Here is a 23,911-nt window from a genome sequence, read left to right as displayed (position 1 = left end):
TGCAGAGGACACAGTACACTAACTGTAAATACTGCAGCTGCCTGCCTGTGGTATTAATAGGACCAGAAGAACACCAGCAATTGTCTTCAGGTAGCTTTAGGTGCACACTGTGCAGAGGACACAGCACACTAACTGTAAATACTGCAACTGCCTGCCTGTGGTATTAATAGGATCAGAACAACAGCAATTTTCTTCAGGTAGCTTTAGGTGCACACTGTGAACACAGTACACTAATTGTAATTACTGTAAATACTGTAAAAACACCTGCCTGCCTGTCAGTAGGAAGAGAATAACAGGAACTGATCCAGCTAAACTGAATACAGACTGAATACAGTGTGTATATATATATATATATATATATATATATATATATAATATATATATGTATATATATAAAATGAAGAAACAATAGGACCGATGCTTGATGCAAATTTTTCTTTTACTTGAATATTCCAAAAAGCATACAAAACATGAACGCGCAGACGTGCAAGCAACTCTACAGTATCGAGCATAAATCGCTCTTCATCAGGCTTCTCTGGCTGTGTGTGGGGAACCCGACATCATCTCTTTCTTTTATCCACACCCAACACATTACCACACATGTATACAATCTAATCATTACCGTTAGTGATTAGCAAATCCCAAGGGTTTAACCCTCTCCATGTGAGACAAAATAAAAGTGACATTGTAAATCCATAAAACAAAAAACAAAAATATTTACAAAAAACAGACCCATATGTTACTAAAAGTATCATCTCAATTTCAAGCGATATCCAAAATCAACGACATCTACTGCCATCAGAAATTTACACTTATCAATCATTACTCAATCCGATTCGTAACAATATAGTTTCAGATTTCTTAACCCATTTAGACCGATACTTGATTGGCCAATTTCTCAAACGGGAATTCATTCCACTGAATCTGGAGAAGATATAATATTAATTATTAATTAATTATTCCTCAATTTCAAAATCCTGTCTCCCCCTCTTTTATCACAAGATATTTCCTCCAGAACCATAAACCGTAGATCGGTATCTCTGTGTCCCATTTCTGTGTATGCACAATACACTGTAAGTGCAGCTAACTGACTCACCTGCCTAATCTAACTTAAATCAAATGACACTGTCTCTCTGTCTATCTCTCCGCCGCCGCAACACACTACACAAGGCCACCACGCAGGAGGCCTTATATAGTGTGGGGCGTGTACTAAACCCCCTGAGTCATAATTTGGCCTATTGGCATGATTGGCCAAGCATGCGGGTTATAGTGCATGCTTGTCCAATCATCAGCCAGCAATGCACTGCGATGCCGCAGTGAATTATGGGACGTGACACGCCACTCGAATTTGGCGCGAACGGCCCATAACGTTCGCAATTCAACGAACGGTCAAACAGGCGATGTTCGAGTCGAACATGGGTTGGACTCCAACTCGAAGCTCATCCCTAGTTTACACTAGATACTCATTACTATCATATGCCTATCGTATGTTTTTAATTCTTTTTTACTTGACCTGTTTGATATGACTTATTGCTAATAAAATATATTTTTCTACTATATCTTTGTCCATCTTGCCTGTAAAGTCTGAATAATGCCCCTGTGACCCTTTACCCTTTCTCTCCTCCAATCAAGTTTATATGGATGTGGCTTTAGGAGTGTTATTTCAATTTTTAGATAGATTTACTTCTACCTGGTTTTCATAGTCTGAGATTCAAGTGCAGCATTCATTTCCTATGAATTGACAGAACCCTCCTTCTGAAGCTAATGTAGCACCAACCCCGCATAAGCCGCTGGTATTTTTAAAATTTTTTTTATTGGGTCCCTTCTGCTCTGCACCTGTGATGACTCACCCCTTTCCTGGACCCGAGAACACTGACACACCTTGAAGTTTTAAATGGGCTTTATTTATTGGAAAAGCTCTAGGAATGAGTTAAATAACGAAAAAAATTGCAATATAGCAATGCAGGCACCTTGTTAAGTGACACCATTCACAGGGTGTCACTGTTCATTCACCACATCTGCCTGGGAAGCATCTGGTGCACAGACGTGCACTAGGCAGGTGCTAGTGAGCGATATTGGCTTGGGGCGTGTCCGGACGTTGAGGTGGGTGGACGTGCTGCAGAGGAGCTCCGCCGAGTCCTCTGCAATCCGGAGCCATCCGCAGTCAATACAACCCAATATTCTCCCCCATCTGTGCCCCACGACTGTCAGGGGCTGGCTGCAGTATTTTGGGGGCAAATTGACCAGTATAGCCTGTGGATTGACCTGGTCCCAGGCCGCCGCCGGCCCTGCACTAAACGCCGGCCGCCATCTTGCGGCCTACAGGACAGCCGGAATCCCCGGACTCGCATACCGCAATCGGCGGTACGGGGGGGTGCCCGATCGGCCTATAGTCAGGTCAGCTGCCTCCGGAACCAACGGCTGTGGGCCCCGAACACCTGCGGCCCACCAAACGCCGGCCGCCATCTGATCCTAGGCCGCTGCCGGCCCTGCACTGAACGCCGGCCTCCATCCTGCGGCCTACAGGACAGCAGGAATCCCCGGACTCGAGTACCGCGATCGGCGGTGCGGGGGGGGGATCGATCGGCCTACACTCCCTCGGCCTACACCCAGGACTGCTGCTTCTGGAGCTGACGACTGTGGGCCCCGGATACCCACAGCTTACAGCGGATCCGAGGCCTGGGGGGCCTACAAGACTACTGGACCTTGGGCCCGCAGTGGGAGACACAGGAGCCATCCAGCAATTCATCCTACAAGGTGGACACCCCTCCACTGCCCCAGAGACTAAGGTACAGGCTCTTTTATCAATTGGGGACATTTAGCACTGGCCGCCATCTTGCGACCTAACAGTGAAGTTGGGCCCACACTGTGAAGGGACTAATCATATCTGGACTGTGCCCTCCTCCCTGTGTATCTGCGCACACACAATATTTAAAAGAGCCACCCGCACTGACAGGGGGACATTGCTGCTCCCTCGGGTCTGCCCCCCTCCCCCCAGACCCCCCTTTCTATATGGCGGAAGGGGCTTCGATAGAGAGCAATCAACCATGGATGGCTGAAGCCGCACACCCCTGAGACCCGTGCCATCCCGACAGCCACAGGCTAATCCCGCAATACAGCGCACCTGCATTCTACATGGCGGCAGCTAGCTCACACTCCTCGGAGCCTACTGACCCTCAACAAGGCACCATACAGAGGTACCTACTTAGAACAGCGCCGACTGATCCCCGAACCCCTAAAGACAAGATGGCGTCTGGCCGCAACCCAGGGAAGACCAAGCCACCCACCGCCACTCTAGTAACAGGTAACATAACTGGGGACGCAAATGAGAAACTCCAAGAATCCAGAAGAGAGCCATCAGCCTCCTCTACAAGGTCAGCCACATCACAAGACACAGACACCGGGGAACTACGGACAACCCCTCACCCCCTGACGGGAGTACCCATCATAACGGAAGCCACGGCCCTATTATCTGCCTTCAGAACTGACTTCGAATCCTGGGCGAGCAAGATAGAAGATTCCCTACAAGTAGAGCTGAACGCGCTGAGACAAAAAGTTACAGCTAATGAGGAAGCGGTATCAGTCTTACACACTGCTCAAGATGACCATGAGGCACGTATAACAGCCCTTGAAACTATATCCGCGACACATCTCCATCGCCTACGCCAACAGCAGCTTCGCATCGAAGACAGCGAAAACCGCAGTCGCAGGAACAATATTAGACTGCAAGGTCTACCTGAAGCAACATCGGGAGTGGAACTGAAACCCACTGTCATATCTATCCTCAATAAAGTGCTGGGCAGAGAGGCAACATCACCAATTGAACTGGATCGTGTTCACAGGGTGGGTGGGCCGGGGGGAGCCCGGGAGGATCGCCCCCGCGATGTCCTCTGCCGGGTCCACTATTATACCTTGAAGGAGGAGATCATGCGGAATGGAACGTGGGCCCAGTGGACTTCTTTGGAGCCTCTATCCACCTATACCCTGACTTATCTCGCAATACGCTATACATGCGTCGAGTGGTGCGCCCTCTACTAGATCTTATACGACAAGCCGGTGCCTCCTACACATGGGGCCACCCCTTCAGCATCAAGGTGACACGGGGAGATAGCAGGTTCACGCTCTCCGATCCAGATCAACTGCCTGACTTTTTCATATTTCTTGAGCAAGAGCCGGTAGATGTCTTGAACTGGCTAGACCCTCCAGTCGACGGATCGAGACAGTTGGGACTTGGTTCACTCCCACAGCGTCGCAGACGTCCTAGGTCTAGGTCAGTCTCTTCTGGCCCAGGGATGAGACGGCCTACCTCTCCAGAAGATTAACTCAGAAGTTGCCCGAGATCCCTGGATCACTTGGTAAATGATGAAGTGACAGCGTGGGTCGGACCTTCTGGCTCTTTTCCTGCTCTTTGCCAATTCATTGTATGGCTGGGGTTCGGGAGAGAAGCCTATGGTCACCCTAAGACTCTCACTAAAAAGGGAGTCAGGTACTGATACAATACAACAACAGTTTTATATAAAATGTTTTGCTTCATGTTAGATTGATCCTTCTCACCCCCTCCCTCTGGGGAGTGCGTTGGGGGGGGTGTGGCGGGAGTGGGGGAACTGCACCGGAGGGAGGTTTGGCCACCGGCCTTAATCAACCCCCATTTTGGGAGGCTGTAAGTGTAGAAGGCGCCACACATGATGCGACTGGACGCCTCCTCGGGTGGGCCCCCCATTTCCCCATGCGCCCCTATGCGCACACTGCAGTTGTGACTGATTTATTTACGAGAGGGAACCAATGTAATTGTATTGTATTTTCTATATGATCCCAGGTTAACTGCTTAAACCCACTGCTGATATTTAATTAGTTGTTCTCACCTGTTCTCGTTAAGCTGCCTTATGTTCCACATATGTTTCACATACGTTTTCCATGATTAGTGTGCCACATATACTATATGCATGCCTGATTCGCTGTCGGGATCACGGCTCAGGTCCACCCATTTCGACCTTCCCCCCACAGTAGGACAGGCACGGTTTGTGCCTAAAGCGTGATATATCACGCAGTGTTTTGCGCTAGCAAACACATTAGTCTTCTGGACATATTTTTAGGTGTCCTTTTACTTACACCTTACCTTTTCTACTACCCTCATACTCTTCTTTCTCCTTTAATCCCTCTCCTTTTTCCTCTCTCTTCCTCTTTTTTCCCCACTTCTATATTCCACCTCATCTCCCCACTCTACCCCGAACTGATCTCCATACCCCCCCCTCCCCCCCCCCCCCGCTTTCCTTTTTTTTCTTTTTTTTTTTTTTTTTTTTTATTCTATTGTTCTTGCCCCTGCACGGCCTCTAACACCCCGACATGGCTCATACGGTAACCTCACGCCCCCAATTGGAACTCTGTTCATACAACGTCAATGGGCTGAACATTGCTTCGAAACGTGGGCAAATACTATATCAGATGCACAAAAGACGAGTTAACGTGCTATTGTTGCAAGAGACCCACTTCCACTCTGAATCCACCCCTTCCTGCTCCGGTAGATATTTTAATAGATGGATCCACAGTACCAATCCAACACAAAAATCTAAGGGAGTATCTATTGCGTTCCATAAAACACTCCCTATTGAACTACTTGATCATATGGCAGACCCCTAGGGCAGGTACGTCTTTGTGAAAATCTCTCTATGGGGGACTAAATTTACAATAGCTAACATATACTTACCTAACACCCACCAAATCCCATCGGCCTTACAGTATTTCAAGATCTTATCGGGTTTCGCGGAGGGTAAGCTCATACTCGGAGGGGACTTCAATACTCCTATGGATCCACTTTTGGATTCATCAACATCCCGTTCATCTGTATCCTTCCCTAAACTACGGGCCCTAAAACGTGCCATTTACAATATGCATCTTGTAGATATATGGCGGATATTGTACCCAGAATTACGAAACTTCACACACTTTTCCAACGTGCACCGAACGTACAGTCGTTTAGACTACTTTTTGATCGACCACAGTTGTCTAGATTGGTCCCCAAATTGCGAAATAGACCCGATGGTTTGGTCCGACCACTCTCCTGTATACCTGACACTTACAGTTCCCTCTACGCCAATAAAAGAATGGACATGGAGGTTGAATGACTCGCTTCTGACTGAGCCAGGGTTCGATACTCGGATAGCGGAGACTATCTCAAATTTTTTTACAGACCACACCTCTGATGACACCTCACCACCCATTAAATGGGAGGCATTAAAGGCCGTTTTACGGGGGAGTTTCATCCAAATGGGTGCCCGCATGAAGAAAGAACGCTCGGCCGCGATAACCACGGCTATACACAAACTCAGGACACTAGAGACTACCCATAAACGCTCCCCGACTGCTGAGGTGCTTGCGGAGGTCTCTTCCGCCCGCTCTCAGCTTAGGGAATTATATGAGGCATCAGCTCGTACATTCGCGGACAAACTAGCCTTTCACCAGTACAAATTCCGAGATAAATGTGGTAGATCACTAGCTCGCACCCTACATACCAAACAACCCAACACCTTTTATACCCCATATACGGGACAGTTCTGGGAAAATTGTCTCGTCACCCTCTGAGATGGGACAGGTTTTCCGGGACTTCTATCAATCCCTCTATAACATACCTGTAACAAGCCCCACTGATCCCCTTTATTCTAAAGCGGACACGCAAGCCTCATATATCGCACAAAATGCTTTACCTACTCTAGATGACGAAACAATAGAGGACTTGGAAGCTCCGATATCGGAAGATGAGGTTGCCCGCGCCATTGCATCTACCCCATCTGGTAAAAGCCCGGGCCCTGATGGCTTTACCCCGAAATTTTATAAACAATTTGCTCCCCTTCTCACCCCTTTCTTAACAAAAGTATTCAATTCAATCTCTGAGCGATCGATATTCCCACCGCAAACTCTAGAGGCACATATTACTCTCATCCCAAAACCAGACAAAGACCTGACTATATGTGCTAACTACCGACCCATCTCGCTGATAGGGGTTGATCTGAAAGTGTACGCAAAGGTGCTGGCTAATAGACTACAACCGTTGCTACCCCGAATCATACACTTAGATCAAGTGGGCTTTGTGAGTGGACGAGAGGCACGAGATAACACCTTGAAAACACTTCTCATTGCAGATTACGCTCGAACCCATAATGTCCCATTGTGCCTGCTAACGGTAGATGCGGAGAAGGCCTTCGACCGTGTCGATTGGCAATTTTTGCGTCTATCACTACAACAAATGGGTCTGGGCCATAATATGCTCTCAAGAATAATGTCCCTTTACACTTCTCCCTCCGCCAGGGTTAGACTAAATGGATCTCTAGCTCCAAAATTCACTATCCGCAATGGAACGCGACAGGGGTGCCCCTTGTCCCCTATTCTCTATGTTCTTGTTATGGAACACCTAGCCATTGCCCTTAGAAACAACCCGGCTGTCCACGGCGTTAGTATAGGCCCCATACACACTAAACTTGCCCTATTTGCAGATGACTTACTCATCTTCGTGACCCAACCGCAAGTCTCATTACCCTCCATTATGCAGGAGTTTCAGAGATATGGAAATGTTAGTAACTTTAAAGTTAATCACAGTAAATCAGAAATACTCAACATTTCACTCCCAGAAACAGCTCTCAAACAACTTGCGTCTTCCTTCCCTTTTAAGACAAATTCCACGTCTATTCGTTACTTAGGACTCCATATCCCAACAGACGCTTCCCAATTATTCACTAGCAACTTCACCCCCCTACTTCTTAGAACACAAGCGGATCTGACCACATACGCATCTAAACAGCTCTCTTGGTTGGGTAGGGTGAATGTTTTAAAGATGGATGTCCTCCCCCGATTCCTCTATCTTTTTCAGACCTTACCTATTCACATTCCTGCCCCGTTTTTCAGAAAGCTTCGCCAGATTTTTTCTAAATTTATATGGCAAGGAAACCGCCCCAGGATAAAATACGACACAATGATTCTTCCGAAGGCCCGGGGGGGGGCGGGGGTCCCAGATGCTTCCTCCTACCACAGGGCAGCAGTACTCACACGTATTGTGGATTGGTTTCACCATTCCTCCTCCAAGATCTGGGTTCAATTGGAGGAACATCTCAATGAGGCTGATCTCTGCGCCCTGCCGTGGACACCTGCGGCTCGGCGTAGAGGTGGTACCCTCTCTACTGCCCTTACCCGTCAGACTTTACAGATATGGGACCGACTGCTATTAACGAGTAAATTATCTAAACCCCGGGGCCCGATGACTCCTCTCTTTGGGACTCCGGCCTTCCCCCCGGCGGAAGTTGAGGAGAGATTTGGTCCCTGGAATAGGGATAGTCACAGACGTTTAGCACAGGTAATACGCGCTGACCCATCTTTGAGACCGGACATACCTCCCCAAACGAGCGCGGGGCCCCCAACCATGTGGTTACAAAGGAGTCAATTAATATCGTACATACGTACTCTCTCCCCCATCTCAGAAATCCTAGATGACCCGACAGACTTTGATGAGCTGCTCTTACAGCCAGATCCCCCAACACATGTAGTATCACTATTATACTCCCTTCTATTGAGAGTATCTACCCCTGACCTTCCAACATACACGCGGAAATGGGAAACAGATCTACAGCATTCCATCTCCCCTACTGATTGGCAAAAAAGTTTTATTTTAACACATAAGATCTCTTTGGCAACTAAGAATCAAGAAAAGGGGTTTAAGCTATTAACAAGATGGTACAGGTGCCCGGCGACTCTCCAACGATTTAACCCCTCTATCTCAGGCACTTGTTGGAGATGCCTGTCCTCTAGTGGGACAATGCTCCACATATGGTAGACATGCCCTCCAATTCGGAAATTTTGGCAAAAGGTCTTTGATATTTACAGCAGACTGATGGCGACCTCAATTGAGCCCACACCAGAGATAGCTATACTATCTATGCTTCCGGGCCCACTCAAGCTGATTAAAAAGGACATACTGCGCCACTTTTTGGCTGCGGTCAGGACAGTGATCCCCAGACATTGGAGAACAATAGACGTGCCTTCCTTGGGAGATTGGGCTGTCGAGGTGGATCGGATAAGAGATCTGGAGCGTTTGCTGGCGCAGGAAGCAGGGAAGGAGGAACAGTTCTCCATCACTTGGACCTCATGGTCGATGTTTCGATACTCGGATGACTTCCCTATATGGATCAGAGATGCCCAGTCTTTGCCCGCTGATTAGCCATGTCGGGGTGCTCCCCAAGTCTGTTGTCAACGCCTGTCTCTCCACATGCTCTTACTCATCCCTTTTTCTCTGTTATCTTTTCTTAAGTACTGATCCAGTCACTCAAATTGATATATAAAAGACTATATTTTCAGAATTGCTCAACAACTTAAATTTCTACAACAAATGATTGAATGATCTATACAGCGTTTTAGCTCAACGAGGAGGAATCTCCTGATAACACAAACACGCAAAAGTTTAAAGGTGGTTACAGGATGATCCCCCCACACTTGTTAGTACACTAATACATTACAAACCTATATATCTAACGTACTAATACAATATTTTTCTTGTTGTGTATATAATGTATACAATATTGTACTATACGGTACTATATCTTTCTGTTATATCTTTATTTTGAAATAAACTAAGATTGAAAGAGCGATACTGGCTTGTAATTGCAGAATAATGACAATCCAACACAGTACAGCAATACAAAATGCCATTTTTCAAAGGCAATACAGCTACTACCTAATGCAAAGTTGTCCTGCCTAACTACTGGCCAGTGGGACTATGTAGAGAGTCTGCCGGCGATGGGGCCCTTACGTGGGAGTACTCACTAAAGTAAACAAGATGGTGTTTGGAAACCTCTCACCATCGATGAAAGATTCAAGTCCTGAGGGGTTCCTCTGTGGCTGGTGAAAGGGTCCTTCCTCTTGAGCCAGCTCTCTGCACCTTTAGCAGGTAGCTGGAACACGTGGTCACTGTGAGCAACTGGAACACACTGGAATAGAAGCACACACTCTCCTCTCTCACTGCATTAACCACTTCAATACTGGGCACTTTCACCCTCTTCCTTCCCAGACCAATTTTCAGCTTTCAGCGCTGTCACACGTTGAATGACAATTGCGCGGTCATGTTAGCATTTTTTTCACACAAATAGAGCTTTTTTTGGTGGTATTTAATCACCGCTGGGATTTTTTATTTTTTACGCTACAAATAAAAAAGAAAGAAAATTTTCCAAAAAAATGCGTTTTTCTTAGTTTCTGTTATAAAATTTTGCAAATAAGTAATTTCTCTTGATAAATTTTGACCAAAAATGATGCTGCTACATTTCTTTGGTAAAAAATAACCAAATCAGTGTTTATTTGGTGTTGGCAGTGATGGGGGACAGACAGATTTTTTATTGGGACAATAAATGTGTATAGGGACAGGGGTAGATCAGTGGTGCTTGGTGTACTTTGTGGGGTGATCTGCAGATCCCCCCCCCCCGCACTGAGCTCTCACTAAGCTCGGCGGGGAGACCTGTCACAGAGACACGCGTCCCTGTTTACATTGTGACGGCTGTGATTGAACACAGCCGTCAGGTGATCGGGAGGGCCAATCACAGCGCCCATTGCTGGGATTCTTTTTAACCATTTCAATACCAGGCACTTATACACCTTCCTGCCCAGACTAATTTTCAGCTTTCAGCGCTGTCGCAAATTGAATGACAATTGCGCGGTCATACAACACTGTACCCAAACTAATTTTTTATCATTTTGTTCCCAAAAATTTTTTGTAAATAAGTAAGTTTTTTTCTTCAATGACAGGCACTGATATGGCTGCACTGATGGGCACTGATAAGGTGGCACTGATGGGCACCGATGAGGTGGCACCAATGAGGTGGCACTGATAGGCGGCACTGATGGGCACTGATAGGCGGCACTGATGGGCACTGATAGGTGGCACTGATGGCACTGGTATGCGGCACATATAGCAGCAGTGGTTTCATTCAAAATCTCATCCATAATGTTAGAGAAATGATTTAACCTTTTCATTAAAATAATTCCCCACCCTGTGAAGGATGGGAATATGGACCATGCCATGTCCCCAGCGTTAAACAGTTCTCTTTTCTCTTTATTATTCCATACGGTCTTTAACTGATACCTAGCATCGATATCACTATCTGACATATAGGTGGCGGGTACCAATGTTACCAGGGTACATACCCCGGAAAAATTAGCGGGGACGATTTTGTAGGCGTGGTCTCTGCATAAGCTGAAGAAAGGGGCAGGCACTCCGAAACACTTATTAAGCTTAATTTTTTTGTATGATTTTATTAATTAGGAAAAAGGTGGAGTACAGATGAGTATTAAGGATTGCAGAATTGCAATGTTTTCCCCGACATATGAGTGAGTCATCTACTATACTTTGAGGATCTGACAGATTCATAGCTCCAATGTCTATCACTAATCTTTTAGGACATTTGATTTTTTCCTATTCTCCCACCTTTCCCTCCTAGTCTATACCCAATACTAGGATTTCCATGTTTTCCGCTTACATAAATTGGGCGTCTTTGAGTACAGAAATATTCATCATTGCTAGAGAAATTCTTCCCTATTCCCGATTCACAAAATTTATCATAGGGATGTGCAATTCTGACGTTTAAACTTTCATTTATGGGTGCTGGTTAATTTACAGTCATGTTTTAGGGAATAAATACAGCTATCATGGCTGGATTTGTGATACCAATAGGGGGTCTGGAACATACCCAGCAGTTAGATCTGTTAGCTGTCCGGGCAATTTTAAAATGAGTTTTCAATAATAGACCAGGGCAATGTTTCTCAACTCCAGTCCTCAAGGCGTCCCAACAGGTCATGTTTTCAGGATTTCCCTCAGATTTGAAAAGGCTGTGGTAATTACTAATGCCTCGTTTCCACTGAGCGGATCGGTTCGGTACGGTACGCTATTTTGGGTGTTTCCATTATGAAAGCGGCCCATACAACCGAACCGAACCGTTCCATTCAGGGTCCTGCTTCAGATGTGGGGCCATAGAAAATGGAACGGTTCGGTTAGGGTGGAGCTACGATACATTCCACTGATTGGCTGACAGAAAACCCTCTGCTGTGCTATGCTGAGGCATTTTTTCTAAACCCTGTATGGCCCCTTGTGGTCCCACTTGCAGTGGAAACGCTCACCGGAATAGACCGGACCATTCTAGGCCATTCAAACTGTACCAACCTGAACCGATCCGCTCAGTGGAAACAAGGCATAAGGCAGTGCAACTGATCAAATCACCTATGCAAAATAATGAAAATCCTGAAAACGTGACCTGTTGGTGCGCCTTGAGGGCTGGAGTTGAGAAACACTGGACTAGGGTATTCACTATTTTCTATAGATCTCTTGCTATTGTGTGAGGTAGGTTTGGGCTGGTTGCGGTGGGATCTATTGGACCATGGACAATAATCATATATGTCACATGCAACCATGTAAATAACAAGAGCAAGTATGAGAGCAATGATGCAGACAGTTACTCCCCTATTTCTGATCAGCACTGCCAGTGGTGTTTCCTTGGGCGGTTCCCTTTTCGATTCCTTGGGGTCCATCATCTTCTTTTCGTCCTGTGGTTGGTGCATTCTTAACTCTTGAAGCGTGTATCCACGCTGGGTATTGTTCGGTGAGAACAGCTGTTCTGGTAATCACGATCGCTGCTGTTGGTTCACCATAGGGTGGAGTCAGTGAGCCGTGCTTCTGAAGAACTCTGTCACCTGCTTGGAAAGGGTGTGTTGACTCACCTGCTGGAAGTGTGAAGGACAAAGACACATCACCATAGATCGAGTTCAATTTTTCAATTAGTCCACATGTTCCTGTTGTATGACCTCCAAGTCTCCTTGCAGTAACTGAGGTTGACCTCTAACCCAGGGAGTGGGGAATGGTCTACCCATGAAAATTTCAAAAGAGGATAACCCGGTAGTTTTTTTTTAGGGGTCATCCTAATTTCGGCGAGCACAGATGGTAAATGTTCTATCCCATTTCAAAAACTTCCCCCTGTTCCCTTTCTTAATTTATCCTTAATGGTCCTGTTCATCGTTTCTACAATTCCTGAACTCTGTGGATGGTAGGGTATGTGGAACTTCCAGCCAATAGCTAATAGTCTGCTGATATGTCCCGTCATTGCAGCAGTGAATGCAGGTCTTTTATCACTGTCTATGACCAGGGGACAGCCATATCTAGGAATCCATTCCTTACACAAGATTTTAGCAACTGTTTTAGCGCTTTCTCTTGCTGTGGGGATGCCTTCTACCCACTTTGAAAACTTACCTATGATTATTAAAAGATATTTAAAGCCCCTCTTGGCTACTGGCATATGTGTGAAATCAATCTGTAATTCCTGCATTGGACCCTATGGTGCTGGCAAGTGGTCCAATGCTCCTTCCTTGCACATGTTAAGCATCTGGAAAGTTGAGCATCAACCAGATTCCATAGATCCCTGCATACAAAATGTCTGGAAATGACTATTAACGTGTTCTTTTTACTAATGTGTCCAAAACCATGATAATGAGAAATGAACAATGGAGCAGCAGCTCTTGGGAGTCCATACTTACCTACTTCTCCCTCCTTGTTGGACCACAGACCAAATTGGTCTGGGGACAACCCATTCTGTGACCAGAAATGTATGTCTTCTGGGGTGGCCAAAACTTGCAAGTGGAAAAGGTCAGTATCCTCAACAAGGGAAGGGGTTAAAAATTTGGACATGAGCAGATAAGATGGACACACTGGTTTCATGGCAATTTCCTTAGCAACCTGATCAGCTAGCCTGTTACCTATAGCAACTCTATCTGTCCCTGTGCTGTGACCTTGGCATTTAATTCCAGCAACTTTTGCTGGGAGCATTATTGCTGAAAGGAGTTCTTGAATAAGGTCTGAATGAGAAATTCCTTTCCCATCAGCGGTGACAAAGCTTCTCTTTTGCCAGATTTTTCCAAAATCATGGAGTGCATCCAATGCGTATTTGGAGTCTGTTTAGATATGTACCTCTTTATCCTTGTATAGGTGACAGGCTCTAATCAAAGCAACCAACTCGGCAGCTTGAGCAGAGGGATAAGTCAATCAAATCCTCACAGAAAGGGGAAGGATATACAGTACATACACACACAGCACAAGGCCCTGTTCACACTACGAGACGTTTTTCTGGACTGCAGTTCCTCTGAGCTCCACAAGGTGGTGATCTCACTTCTACCCAGACAGGAAGTCTCTATGGAATGCAGACAGGAAGTGATGTCAGTTACAGACAGGAAGTTCCATTTGGAAGGACATAGCGAGAAGACACTGCAGTAACTGGCGGCAGAGGAGGTAATATGTAGATTAACCCCTTCAGAGGGATCAGTTGATGATTAATATATCTTCCCTCCAAAGCTGACCATACATGGTTCAGTTTTATCATTCATCCAGCAGGCTGAGAGGAAAAAAACTGAACCGATTCCCCCCATCCACACATTGGAGGGGGATGGGGGAATCCTCCCCGCTGCACTATTGTATTCCATAGCTGCCAACTGTCCCGAATTTCCCGGGACATTCCCGGGACTTGGACTTCATTCCCGGATTTGTGGCATCCCGGGAAATGTCCCGAAAAATTCGGTTCCGGTTTTTGAAACCGCCGCCGCCGCCGCCGCTAGAGGTCGGCGGCCGGCAGAGACATTGTCTCCGCCGGCCGCCATTTTGTTGGAGTTCAGGAAGACGGCTGGGGGGGGGGGCTAGACGAAGCTTCTGCGTCGCCGCCCACCCCCTGCCCCCGCTCCGCCTCGGCCCGCCCCGCTCCGCCTCGGCCTGCCTCGGCCCGCCCCGCCTCGGCCCGCCCCGCTCCGCCTCGCCCCGCCTACCCCCCGCCCCGCTGCCAGTCTGTTATGGAAAGGGGCGGGGGTTCTAGGTGGGGGGTGAGCGCGCGCACCGCTGTGGGACACGATGTGAGTGGGGGGGGCACAGGGGACACCTGATGTGAGTGGGGGGGGGCACTGGGGACACCTGATGTGAGTGGGGGGGGGCATTGGGGACACCTGATGTGAGTGGGGGGGGGCACTGGGGACACCTGATGTGAGGGGGGGGCACTGGGGACACCTGATGTGAGGGGGGGACACCTGATGTGAGGGGGGGGCACTGGGGACACCTGATGTGAGGGGGGGACACCTGATGTGAGGGGGGGGGGCACTGGGGACACCTGATGTGAGGGGGGGACACCTGATGTGAGGGGGGGGCACTGGGGACACCTGATGTGAGTGGGGGGGGCACTGGGGACACCTGATGTGAGGGGGGGAGGGCACTGGGGACACCTGATGTGAGGGGGGGACACCTGATGTGAGTGGGGGGGGGCACTGGGGACACCTGATGTGAGTGGGGGACACCTGATGTGAGTGGGGGGGGCACTGGGGACACCTGATGTGAGGGGGGGACACCTGATGTGAGTGGGGGACACCTGATGTGAGTGGGGGGGGCACTGGGGACACCTGATGTGAGGGGGGGGCACTGGGGACACCTGATGTGAGTGGGGGGGGCACTGGGGACACCTGATGTGAGGGGGGGGCACTGGGGACACCTGATGTGAGTGGGGGGGGCACTGGGGACACCTGATGTGAGTGGGGGGGGCACTGGGGACACCTGATGTGAGGGGGGGACACCTGATGTGAGTGGGGGACACCTGATGTGAGTGGGGGGGGCACTGGGGACACCTGATGTGAGGGGGGGGGCACTGGGGACACCTGATGTGAGTGGGGGGGGGGGCACTGGGGACACCTGATGTGAGGGGGGGGGCACTGGGGACACCTGATGTGAGTGGGGGGGGCACTGGGGACACCTGATGTGAGGGGGGGGGCACTGGGGACACCTGATGTGAGTGGGGGGGGCACTGGGGACACCTGATGTGAGTGGGGGGGCACTGGGGACACCTGATGTGAGGCGGGGGCACTGGGGACACCTGATGTGAGGGGGAGCTCCGCCGGGGACTCCTGATGTGAGGGGGGGCTCTACCGGGGACTCCTGATGTGAGGGGGGGCTCCGCCGGGGACTCCTGATGTGAGTGGGGGGGGCACTGGGGACACCTGATGTGAGGGGGGGGCACTGGGGACACCTGATGTGAGTGGGGGGGGCACTGGGGACACCTGATGTGAGTGGGGGGGGCACTGGGGACACCTGATGTGAGGCGGGGGCACTGGGGACACCTGATGTGAGGGGGAGCTCCGCCGGGGACTCCTGATGTGAGGGGGGGCTCCGCCGGGGACTCCTGATGTGAGGGGGGGCTCCGCCGGGGACTCCTGGTGTGAGGGGGGCTCCGCCGGGGACTTCTGATGTGAGGGGGGGCTCCGCCGGGGACTCCTGGTGTGAGGGGGGCTCCGCCGGGGACTTCTGATGTGAGGGGGGCTCCACTGGGGACTTCTGATGTGAGGGGGGCTCCGCCGGGGACTCCTGGTGTGAGGGGGGCTCCGCCGGGGACTCCTGGTGTGAGGGGGGCTCCGCTGGGGACTCCTGGTGTGAGGGGGGGCTCCGCCGGGGACACCTGATGTGAGGGGGGCTCCGCCGGGGACTCCTGATGTGAGGGGGGCTCCGCTGGGGACTCTTGATGTGAGGGGGGCTCCGCTGGGGACTTCTGATGTGAGGGGGGCTCCGCCGGGGACTCCTGGTGTGAGGGGGGCTCCGCTGGGGGCACCTGATGCAAGGACGGACTCTGCTCGGACATCTGAAGCAAGGACGGACGGCTGGTGGCAGGCGACGTGGCAGGTGACACGCTCAGGGATCCCACTGATTCTGCATTATGGTGAGTTGAATGATTTCATTTTATATTACAATGTAATAATAGAAATAATGCGCTTCAATCATCCTGACACCATAACAACCATGGTGCCGGGATGATTGAAGCATTAACACCAGGTGTTTGGAGTATCTTTATCTGCTGATTGTTAAACTTTCTAGAATACACATATTTTTATTGTGTAGGATCTGGGGCTGCTGTCCCGTCATTTCCCTCTCTCTCCCCCTCTCCCCCCCTCTCCATTCCTCATTCATTTCAGACTCTAACCACACCCTCTAGAGCCACGCCCATTTAAGCCACGCCCACAATTTCGCGTAAACCACGCCCATTTTTCGGCGCGGCGCGTGTTTTTGATAGGCCACGCCTGCTGGTGAATGCCCCGCCCCCTAATTATTGGACAGCTCCGCCTACAGCCACAAAAGTGTCCCACATTTTTTTTTTACAATGTTGGCAACTATGGTATTCTGACAATGGGGGGCGCTCCTCCGCTCTCAGAATACACAGATCAGTGATGAAGCTATTGGCTGCAGCCGCTGATCGAGTAATTTTATTCGGCAGTGACCACACATGGATGGAAATGTGACCGAACCCTGCTGAACCAGCTGAATTTCCATGTCTCTATGGTCACCATAAGTGACTTCCTCCCCTCCCCCTCATCTCCTTCATTATGTAAGTCATGCTGAGATAATCTCCCATTGGCTGAGCAATATTCTCATTTGTCTCTGAGCTCCTTCTTGCTATTCCTCGTCCTGCCTGTTGTTTCCTTGGATTGATTTTCTGTGTAGTGACCCCGGCTTCATCTCTTGGATGCGCTCGTCTGTTGCTTGTCCTGACCTTTATCCTGATTCCTGGATCTCCTCCTCATCTCTCCTCCATATCCTCTTACACAGCTTTTCTCCACACCTGCAGTGATCCTGGGGGGTGGAAACTTGGCACCAGCACTCAGCAAAATCCATCCCCACCATTAGGAGCTCATGGAAAAAATTGTCTGCTATTTACACTTCATTCCCCTGCACGTCACCTGATCACATGAGAGCTTACTTTCACAGATTCCTGACAGATTATTGTATGGTGAAGGTCAAATTTTACTCTTCAGTTTAGGAGAGGTAGGACACATCCAGGAACAATAATTTTGTTTCCATGGGAGCCTCATATAGAGGACCCCTCAAATCTCCACATCCAAATGTCCCTCCATCCAGAGTCTATCTGTCCTATGACATCACAATGACCTCACAGCTCCTCCTCCCAATGTCCCTCCATGTGACTTTTTTTTCTGATGCTCTTAGGATGTGGGTGGACTCTTTGAATCCTCACTTGCAAAGTGGGACTGTTGGTCCTGCATTGTATGTAATGACATTATAATGCCTGCAACAAGCTTTGAACCTGTGGAGTATGGGAGTCCTGTGTGGGTAAATTATACCTCAGTCTGAAGTAGGGTTTTAATAAAATGGAAACTTGAATGGTGAGATGAGGAGGATTTTAGGAAAATCATTTGATTTTACTATTTGTGTTCAGATCTAAGGTTTTCCTCCTGTGAAGTCTGGAGATCATATGACCATCACATTGCCTCCACCTCCCTCCCTGATAGAATAGAGAAATACAAAGAAGATTCTAGAAGTCACCAGAGAGATCATGGAGGAGAGGTGAGCGGTGCTGGGAATTCTGGGACATTATCCAGTAACAGACAAGGGATGTGTCTGGATGGTGACTGTATCATTGTGTGTGTCAGGTTCCTATAAGGTGTCAGGATGTCACTGTCTATTTCTCCATGGAGGAGTGGGAGTATTTAGAAGGACACAAGGATCTCTACAAGGACATCATGATGGACAATCAGCCGCCCCTCACATCACCGGGTAAGAGGAGACTTTATTGTAAAGGAGAGAGCAGTACGGAGGGTCCACCTAGATCCCTCATCATCTGATAAACACATAGAAACAATGTATTCAGTCAGTATGTGTGTTTACTACAGATGGATCCAGTAATGGGAACCCACCAGAGAGATGTCCCCATCCTCTGTATTCCTGGGATTCCACACAAGAAGGTCACACCATCCCTCACCATCATCAGGTAGATGAGGAAAAATCACTGATAGTATCATTAGGATCTGTACATTATCTACATTGTTACAATTGATGTAATTTTTATTATATGTTCAGAGTGGAAACCTGAGAGATTCTAAAACTGAGGTTAAAGAAGAGATAAAAGAGGAGGATGATGAGGATGGGGTGATGGAGAAGTCAGAGTTTCTAAAAGAACACAAAGATCTGTACCAGGACACCATGGTGGAGTCATCTAGCTACAGAAATCCAACAGAGAAATGTCCCCATCCTCTGTATTCCCGGGATTCCACACAGGGAGATCACACCATCCCTCACCATCATCAGGTAAATGATTGACAATTATTGGTAGTTTTGATTTATACACATGTTTGTTACAATGAATGTTTTATTAAATATCCAGAGTGGAAACCTCAGGGATGATATTGATTTTAAAGAAGAGTATAAAGAGGAGGATGAGGAGTATGGAGTGATGGAGGAGTTTTCAGAAGGACACAAGGATATGATGGAGTCACTTAATACCAGAAACCCACCAGAGAGATGTCCCCATCCTCTGTATTCCTGGGATTCCACACAAGAAGATCACACCATCCCTCACTGTTACAAGGTTGGTGGGATTGAGCATCTAGAACATAGACTCCTAGAGATGATGTGTGGATTTTTTTATGTGATGTCACAATATTAAATCTTATAGTTTATGGATGCTATCCACTCTCATTTTCTTGACTCAGAGTGGAGATCCAATCGATATAGAACTTGAGGTTAAAGCAGAAGAAGAGAGGTATGTGAGGGATGATCAGCAGTCTATGGAGGAGGATGGAATAACGGGGACATTTATAGAGGAGGACACTCCTACAGAAATCAGCACAGGTGGGTCATTAACACTAAATACATTCCTCCACCCATACTGATCACTGATTGGTCCAGAGTAGGGTGTGGACTGGGTGATATCAGCCTGTAATCCTCTGGTCACTTTCCTAAGCTGTCCCCTGTCCTGTATTCCTGTATTTCTCTCGGATAATCTTCCTTCTCTGTGCTGCAGACACAATTTAAGTATCTAGACTGGATTTATGGAGATTCTGGGGTTCAGCTGGCAGAAAAATGTTGATTTTCGCCATAGATGTTGCTCTACCTAGGCACCTTGGGCATGTGCTTTGGGTCTGCTGCCTCATGCCCAGGTCTAGCATGATTTCTAACAGAACAATTCTCCCAGGATTACTTGCTCTGTTGTCTGCTGACTGTGCCGAGTGGAGGAATATGTCTTTATAGTCTCAGACCCAAGTCACTGAGTGCAGTCTCAGGAGATGGGAGGCAGTGGTGTGGGATCTCTGAAACTTGTCTCAAGTAAACATTTAAGCTTTCACTGATTACTGAATACCAATATTATGAGTCCTGACCCTTACACTATATAATTTATATTGTGCATTACATAATTCTGATACTATATAGTCCTATCCATTGTATCTTAAACAATATGTTGTACATTACATAGTTCTGACTTCTGCTCTTTCCTCCCTACCCACTGCTATATATAAACAAAATCTGTATTGTCTTTTGTTACACCCATTTTCTACCAGCTGGACATTTTCTGATGATTTGATTGGAGCACAGACTTTTACATGGTAATATAATGTGATAAAATCCTCAAACTTTGGAACCTTAAATAGAACGTGATAATGAGGGAGGAGTCAATAACCCAATGATGGTAAACTCCAGGATCAGTCCAGTCTTCATCTTGGTTGTTCTCCCCCCATCCTCACTATCTGACCTCTGGTGGGGCTCAGCCCTGCTGTTATTCAGGACTAAATCATGGACTAAATATAGAAAGTGCAAGACTTCTTGTTTTGGGAAGATGACAATGAGCGATAGAGGGGGTGGGGACACTCGTCCTATAATCCCCTCATCATTTTCACTCCTATAAAAGACAGTTCTCGCTGTTTCCTCACTCTCTGACTAAGGTCCATGAATAAAGAAATGAACTGGTAGGAGATCTGAGGACCCATTTACTAGTTACCTTGAGGGGGGAATTGTAAGATCCTCAGAGACAAAGCTGCCTGATGTGGGCGGAGTCCTGGTTTAGGGGAACCAATCTGCTCATGTCTAGTAATAATCTTTTTCTTTCTATTTTAGTAGATGGACAGAAGATGAGTAAAACCTCAGAGGATTGTCTCACTTTGTCTCCAGACTGTAAAGTAGAAGATGAGGACATCACACAGTATAGTCCAGGAGAAAACCCGGCTACCTCAAATGTCCATCCGGCACCACACAGTGTAGATGGACCATCGTATTCCTCTTATCCTAAGGAACCTCAGACTGTGAGGGACGGTGCCATCCTTCCAACAGAGAAGAGGTTTTCCTGTACTGAGTGCGGGAAGTGTTTCCATTCTAGATCCAAACTTAATGTTCATAAAAGATCTCACACAGGTGAGAAGCCATATTCCTGTCCTGAGTGCCGGAAATGTTTTTCGGTGAAGTCCGTTCTTTACAGACATCAGAGATCTCACACAGGGGAGAAGCCGTATTCCTGTCCTGAGTGCGGGAAATCTTTTTCAGAGAAGTCCAGTCTTTACAAACATCAGAGATCTCACACAGGGGAGAAGCCGTATTCCTGTACTGAGTGCGGGAAATGTTTTTCACGGAAGTCCCTTCTTTTCACACATCAGAGATCTCACACAGGGCAGAAGCCGTATTCCTGTCCTGAGTGCGGGAAACGTTTTTCAGTGAAGTCCAATCTTTACATACATCAGAGATCTCACACAGGGGAGAAGCCGTATTCCTGTCCTGAGTGTGGGAAATCTTTTTCAGAGAAGTCCAGTCTGTACAAACATCAGCGATCTCACACAGGGGAGAAGCCGTATTCCTGTACTGAGTGCGGGAAATGTTTTTCACGGAAGGCCCTTCTTTTCTCACATCAGAGATCTCATACAGGGCAGAAGCCGTATTCCTGTTCTGAGTGCAGAAAATGTTTTTCACAGAAGTCCAATCTTTACATACATCAGAGAACTCACACAGGGGAGAAGCCCTATTCCTGTCCTGAGTGCGGAAAATGTTTTTCACAGAAGTCCCATCTTTGCAGACATCAGAGATCTCACACAGGGGAGAAGCCGTATTCCTGTCCTGAGTGTGGGAAATGTTTTTCAAGGGAGTCCCATCTTTACACACATAAAAGATTGCATACGGGGGAAAAGCTGTATTCCTGTCCTGAGTGTGGGAAATGTTTTTCACGGAAGTCCCATCTTTGCACACATCAGAGGTTGCACACGGGGGAGAAGCCATTTTCCTGTCCTGAGTGTGGAAAATGTTTCTCAGATAAGTCCAGTCTTAACAGACATCAAAGATCTCACACGGGGGAGAAGGCACTTTCCTGTCCTGAGTGAGTGAATTGTTCCTCACTGAAGTCCTGTCTGACAATCTCCTTGTCTCTTATGACAATCTACTTATCCTAATAAAATAAAAATAATTCTAATAAAACCCATATATAAATCTAAATAAAGTGCTTTTAGGAATGTTGGGGGCTTTTATAACTTGGGTGCTCAGTACAAGTGCATGCTGAGCAGACAAATCACTCTCCAGTGTCCGCTCTATTAAAGGAAAAGTTCACCTTTTATAAAAATAATAAATGCACATTTGGAAGAACCAATCATCTACCAGAGAGCTCTCCAGCGGTGTGGGAGTTCATTGAAAACTACAAGCTGACATCGGCAAAGGACAGAACTCTGTGAATGAATGGCACGGCCACGCTCTTTTCATAAAGTGACAGCCGGTATGGGGAACTTCTCCCCGCACTGCTGTCACACAGAGGGCTCAGATTGTTGAGCCGCTGCAGGAACAGTAACATGTTCCCGAAGGTGAACATTTTCTTTAACTCTTTCACTGCCAGGGACGTTTTGCGTTTTTTGCCCACATGTTTAAAAAATCATTTTAGGCCGGAAGATTACATAAAACCCCAAAATATGATATATTTTCTGAAAGCAGACACCCTAGAGAATAAGATAGTGGTAGTACCATTTTTTTTTTTTTTTGCTGGTCCTGGCCCAGGGGATGGGCAAGCAAAGCCCTGGATACATAGCGGGTGTGCTCGTTGGGTGGGGCACTTTACTGGGAATGTGTGGAAGCATTCAGGTGGCAGTACAGCTACCCAAATGCTTGCATTCGACAAGCAAACCCTACTGCTTGCTTGGTCGTAGCAGGGCTAAATATTAAAACAAAATTGTCACATATGTGGTGGGAGTGCCCTGTGATAGTACCCTTTTGGACAGACATCCGAACTCAGATTAAAGAAATCCTGGGCCTTGACATCCCCTTCTCCCCGATTCATTTTCTCCTGCATATCCCTCCCATACCAATTAGTCAGTATAAAAGGAGCGTGCTGCCCCACTTGCTGAATGCAGTCAAGCGGTTGCTCCCAATCTATTGGAAGTGAGCACAAATTCCTAGTCGGGAGCAATGGGAGCATAAGATGAATGAGATCAGGGAGGCTGAGGATTTGATTGCAACTTGTAAAGCTACCCGGGATTGTTTTGCCAGCACTTGGTCATTATGGCTGGACCACATTCGTGTTTCAGACCAGGTATCCTCTAGTCTAGACTTGGCACTGCTGGAACTGGCAGGACCATTTCTTAGACAGCATATTCAACCCCAGTGTCTGTGACATTGATTATCTACTCCCCTTGACTCTTCCCTCTCTTTTCCTTCTTGCTAATTCTTTTCTCTCTTTGAATCTTTCACTGTGTTGAAATTTGGTTTATATGTTTTCTTATGTATGCTTTAACCCAACAAGTGGTATCAATGTCTTGCCACTATAGGGGAGGCCATCTATCATGAGGATGGCACTGTATTTCCACGTGTGCCTCGATATGGTTCTGGCCTGGGTGTTGTGTTGAGGGAAGCTAGCTGGGGGCGACGGTTGCCCCCCCTGTCCCGACGTATGGCCCAGGGGGAAAAATCCTGCAGCCAATTTAGCTCTTTCACCGGCTTACACTAGTCTAGGACTGGTGAAAGGTCCTGTTGCTGAGAAGTTTATCCATACTAGTCAGTGATAACACTGCAGAAGGCACCCCGAGCCTTTAAGGGGATGAACACCTGAGCTTTTTGCTAAGTATATAAAAT

The 23,911-nt window shown here is 47.7% G+C and overlaps 2 protein-coding genes across 2 annotated transcripts in view; one reads left to right on the top strand and one right to left on the bottom strand.

Annotated features, from left to right (window-relative positions):
• The window catches only part of LOC141121710 (uncharacterized), a 191,243-nt gene that overhangs the window by 104,423 nt on the left and 62,909 nt on the right, over window positions 1-23,911 (bottom strand). The gene's annotated exons all lie outside the window — the stretch shown is intronic.
• The window catches only part of LOC141121716 (uncharacterized), a 278,834-nt gene that overhangs the window by 226,335 nt on the left and 28,588 nt on the right, over window positions 1-23,911 (top strand). The window contains exons 5-8 of the mRNA XM_073611432.1: window positions 18,902-19,129; window positions 19,206-19,409; window positions 19,534-19,672; window positions 20,933-22,132. Coding sequence (XP_073467533.1) covers window positions 18,902-19,129; window positions 19,206-19,409; window positions 19,534-19,672; window positions 20,933-22,132 — 1,771 coding nt within the window. The remainder of the gene's footprint in view (window positions 1-18,901; window positions 19,130-19,205; window positions 19,410-19,533; window positions 19,673-20,932; window positions 22,133-23,911) is intronic.

This window comes from Aquarana catesbeiana, unplaced genomic scaffold, assembly GCF_042186555.1.
Source record: "Aquarana catesbeiana isolate 2022-GZ unplaced genomic scaffold, ASM4218655v1 unanchor228, whole genome shotgun sequence".
Taxonomy (NCBI): domain Eukaryota; kingdom Metazoa; phylum Chordata; class Amphibia; order Anura; family Ranidae; genus Aquarana; species Aquarana catesbeiana.
This window is presented reverse-complemented; position numbering and strand designations above follow the sequence as displayed.